The sequence below is a fragment of the Chrysochloris asiatica genome, unplaced genomic scaffold (genome assembly GCF_000296735.1).
Source record: "Chrysochloris asiatica unplaced genomic scaffold, ChrAsi1.0 scaffold00028, whole genome shotgun sequence".
Classification (NCBI taxonomy): domain Eukaryota; kingdom Metazoa; phylum Chordata; class Mammalia; order Afrosoricida; family Chrysochloridae; genus Chrysochloris; species Chrysochloris asiatica.
The window spans coordinates 6,389,462-6,394,014 of NW_006408546.1; the positions used below are offsets into that span (position 1 = coordinate 6,389,462).

At 39.4% G+C, this 4,553-nt stretch overlaps 1 protein-coding gene across 1 annotated transcript in view; it reads left to right on the forward strand.

Moving 5' to 3' along the window:
- ACPP (acid phosphatase, prostate) overlaps positions 1–4,211 on the forward strand; it is a 101,648-nt gene extending 97,437 nt beyond the window's left edge. Inside the window, exon 11 of the mRNA XM_006846639.1 lies at positions 4,093–4,211. Within this exon, the coding sequence (XP_006846702.1) occupies positions 4,093–4,211 (119 nt within the window). The remainder of the gene's footprint in view (positions 1–4,092) is intronic.
- Positions 4,212–4,553: the final 342 nt, after the last annotated feature.

The following is a 4,553-nucleotide window of genomic DNA, read 5'->3' on the forward strand; positions in this document are numbered from 1 at the left end:
GCACTATATCTGACAGTGTTTCTCTGCTATTCATAAGGTTTTCAGTGACTAAATATTCTGAAGTAGTTTGTCACTCCTTCTTCCTAGTCTGTCTTTGTCTGGAAGCTCATTGAAACCTGTCTGCCTTGAGTGACCCTGCTGGTTGTTTAAAATACCATTAGCATAACTTCCAGAATTACACAACTCACAAGTCACTACAGTGCGACAAACTGACAGACAAGTGATGGACCAAGAGGCAGTTGTTTGAAAAGAACATGGGAACACTGAATGGTTTCAAATTAAGAAAGGTATGCAACAAGGTTGTATTCTTTTACCATACTTATTCAACCTGTATGCTGAGCATATAATCTGAGAAGCTGGGTTCAAGTTCCACTAGCTATAAGTGTTCAAACTTTTAAAATATTCCTATCTCTGTGGTTCCAAGTTTTGGAGCTCTGCCCTGGATTTGCTTTGCCTGGTAGTCTGTGGTATTGCTGACAGCGAACTTCACTGTACCTCCACCCTAGCCACCATCAAGCCCCGCCTCTCCCAAATATCTCATTCTGGTTGAACACAAAATGAATACTCATGGAGGCAACAATCAAGAAATCAAATGACCAATTGCATTAGGCAAATCTGCTGCAAAAGATCAAAGATGTCACCTTGAGGACGAAAGTGCATCTGATCCAAGTCATGGTGTTTTCAGCTATCTCATATGCATGTAAAAATTGAACAGTGAATAAGGAAGACTGGAGAAGAATTGATGCATTTAATTATGGTGTTGAAGAATATTGACTATATCGTGGACTGCAAAAGAATAAACAAATCTGATTTGGAAAAAGTATGGCCATCGCTCCTTGGAAACAACAAAGGTGAGACTTCGTCTATCCTACTTTGGACATGTTTCAGGAAGGACCAGTCCCTGTAGAAGGACATTGTGCTTGGTAAAGTTGAGGGTCAGTGAAAAAGAGGAATACCCTAAATAAGATGGATTGGTACATAGCAACAACAATAGACTCAAACAGAACAATTGTGAGGATGGCAAATGTCCAGCAGCATTTTAATCTATTGTGCATAGCTCACTATGAGTTGGAACCAACTGATAGCACCTAACAACAACAATGTATGCCAAGTACTGTACTAAGGGTTTGGACATATCTGAGAAAAAATTTAAACGAATGATATTTAGGTAACTTCAACAGACTGACCAAAAGATTAAAGGAAGCAAGGAGAGCACAGGAAAAACTTTAGAAGAATTCTGGAAAACGCTACAAGAACAAACACAAAATAAATACAAATTTGGAAACAATACAAAACCTGCAATTCGAAATCTAAAAGATTATTACTAAGATCTCAGAAATGGACAATACATTGAGAGGGCACAGGAGTAGATTTGAATCAATGGACACCTGAATTAGTGACTCTGAAATAAATCTCTCAATATGAGTAAGGTAGGATAACAATCAGAAAAAAGAATGAAAAAATTTGGAAGAAAACTTGAGACTTATGTGGACACTATGAAGAGAAATAATTTAGGGGTGACTGGAATTCCAGAACAGGAAGGGACAATGAAAAGCATGGAACAAATTTTTGAAGAGTCGCTGAAACAAAACGTCCCTTAACGTCATTAAAGACGAGAAGATAGCCCTTCAAGAAGCTGAATGAACCTCAAATAGGATAGACTCCAAAAGAATCACTAAGACATTATAATCAAACCTTCCAAAATCAAAGACAAAGAAAAAATCCTGAGAACAGAGCTGGAAAAATGAAAAGTTACCTACAAAGGAGACCCAATAAGACTAAGCTCTGATTTCTCAGCAGAAACCATGCAGACAAGAAAGCAATAGGATGACATATACGAGACTCTGAAAGAAAAAAATGCCAACCAAGAATCATATACCCAGCAAAATTGTCCCTCAAATATGATGGCAAAATTAGGACATTTCCTGATAAACAGAAGTTAAAGGAATTTGTAATAACTAGACCAACTTTACAAAAAATATTGAAGGGTCTTTTTTGGACTGAGAACCAACACCATCAGACAACAACCTGAAATCAACATACATGACACCACCACCTAGAACTCAATCCAGATACAGAAGTATTTAAAGTAAAACAAACATACAAAACTGACAACAGGGAACCTGAAAGATCAATTTATAATGAAGTCAGCTATAAAGCAAAGAGGGAATAATGTAGATAAAGAACTTCCAAATGGCAAGGAAGTCAAGGAAATTTCAAGATTAAGCATACTGTTTTGAACAGGGAAAAAGTTAATAAATTACAGGCTAATCTCAAAGAAAATTAGTACTCCTTCACATCAAAATAAAAAAGGGGGGAATCAGAAAATTTTAGTAAACATTAGCACAACATAAATTAAAATGAAAGGAAAACCTATAAACAAAATGATCTCAGCACAGAAAATTATGTGGAACATAAAAAACATCAGCACTACAAAAAACACACACAGCAAAATGACAGCAATTCATTCATACCTATCTATGACTGCACTGATGAAATGCACCACTCAAGAGACAGATAGTAGCAAAATAGATACAAATTTAAGTTCATACACACAAGGGAATTGAAGAATGCTGAGTAATCTGTGAAACATCTCAAAACATGGATGAACCTGGAGGACATTTGTTGTGGTGATGGTTAAGTACCTAGGGTTGGTTTGACTCACAACAGCCGTGCAGGGCTTCCACAGCTTTAAAAATCTTTGAGGGAGCAGAAAGCCTCATCTTTCTTCTGCCAACCTTGTAGTTTGCAGTCCAGAGGGTATCTTATAGAGTCACCGACTCCCCCTGAAGAACATTGTTATTGTTATGTGCTGGTGAGTTGCTTCCTACTCACAATGACCCTGTCTAAGACTTCTGAGGCTTTAAATCAGGGAGGAGTAGAAAGCCTCATCTGTCTCCCACGGAGCAGGCTGGCAAGCTTAAACCATGGACTTTGTGGTTCACACAGTCCAGTAATTCCCAGGAGGACACTATGTGGAGAGAAATTGTTGTTGTTGTTGTTAAGTGCCGTTAAGTCAGTATAGGGTTTCCAAGGAGGAGCTGGTGGGTTTGAACCGTGAACCTTGTGATTCACAGTCCAGTGCTGATCCTACAGCACCATACCAGAAGTCCTGAATGAAATTGTTGTTGTGAAGTGTCATCGAGTCTGTTCCGACCCATAGCGACCCTGTATAGCGTTTCCGAGGAGCAGCTGTTAACCTTGAACCGCTGACCTTGTAGTTCAAACCAACCTTGTAGTCTAGAGCGTAAACCTTCAGCTCCACACCAGGACTACTGAGTGAAGTTAGTCAATCACACAAGGACAACTAGTAGTAAGAAACTACTATTTTTAAAAGTTTCTTAACTTTGCTTACTGAAAGAAATATTCTATGGTAGTTACCAGGCATGGGAGGGAAGGGAAATTTTTTTACAGGCTATAGGGTTGTTGTTATGTGCTGTGAAGTCGGTTCTGACTCACAGTGACCTTGTATAGGATTTCCAAGGAGCTACTACCGCTGTTAACTTGGGTGATGGTGGTGGTTATGTGCTGTGGAGTCGGTTATGACTCATAGCCACCCAGTAGAGAAAGGGTTTCTGAGGCTGTAAATCTTTACAGAAGCAGAAAGCCTCATCTTTCTCCTGCAGAACAGCTGGTAGTTTCGAACTGCAGCCCAAATCGTAACCACTGTGCTACCAGAGCTCCTTAACTTGGGTGCTGGGTACACAATTTACAACAAGAGAGAGGCTGGCACAGGAAAGATGAAGGTAGTGGAAGACACAGGCAGTAGTGCAAAAGTTAAAGCGAGTAGAGGTAAGTATTATTAACTGATAGTATACGGAAGAGATGGCAATTATTGTAACAACAAAAAGTATATGTTTTGTAGAATGTGAGATTGATGACTGTTCCGTAAACTTTCATTCAATTCACAGTAAAAAGTTTTGTTGTTTTTTTCAAATCAACAATAGTTAACTAACAACAACACCAATTTTAAGGGTGCTTGGGAATACTCTCTTATATGTGTAATTCAGGAAGAAATCAGCACTCACTTATGATCTTCATATTTTCCCAATGCATTAATTTTATGCTAATGCTTTTCTTATTCTCCCACAGTCCTAAAGATCGTACTTGCCATTGCCTTTTGTCTCGTGGCTGGTGTCCTAGCGCTGCTACTATTTACCCTTATCCGCCATGGGCCCTGCTGGAAGAGAGAATACTCTCAGGATTTCTGAACCGATGTTGGAGTAAGGATTGACAAGACGGACAAGCCTCCCATGATGCAGCATCTCTCTGTGACACAGCATCCAGATGTTCACCAGGAGAGATCACCCTGTCCACATCCTTCCTTTTGAGCCTCTGTAAGCAGGGACTTAACTCACAGCAACTCAGGGACAGCAGCTCAACTGTCAGGCTTACTGCTGACATCCACATTACTTAACAGATCTCAATGGGCTAGAAAGAGAATCATCTTCAAAAGAGACTTGTATTCCTGACACAGATGCCTAGAATGCAATAAGAAAGCAAACGCCAATCAGCCTTTTTTCTGCAAAGAGCAAGAGGTTGCAAGATGAGAC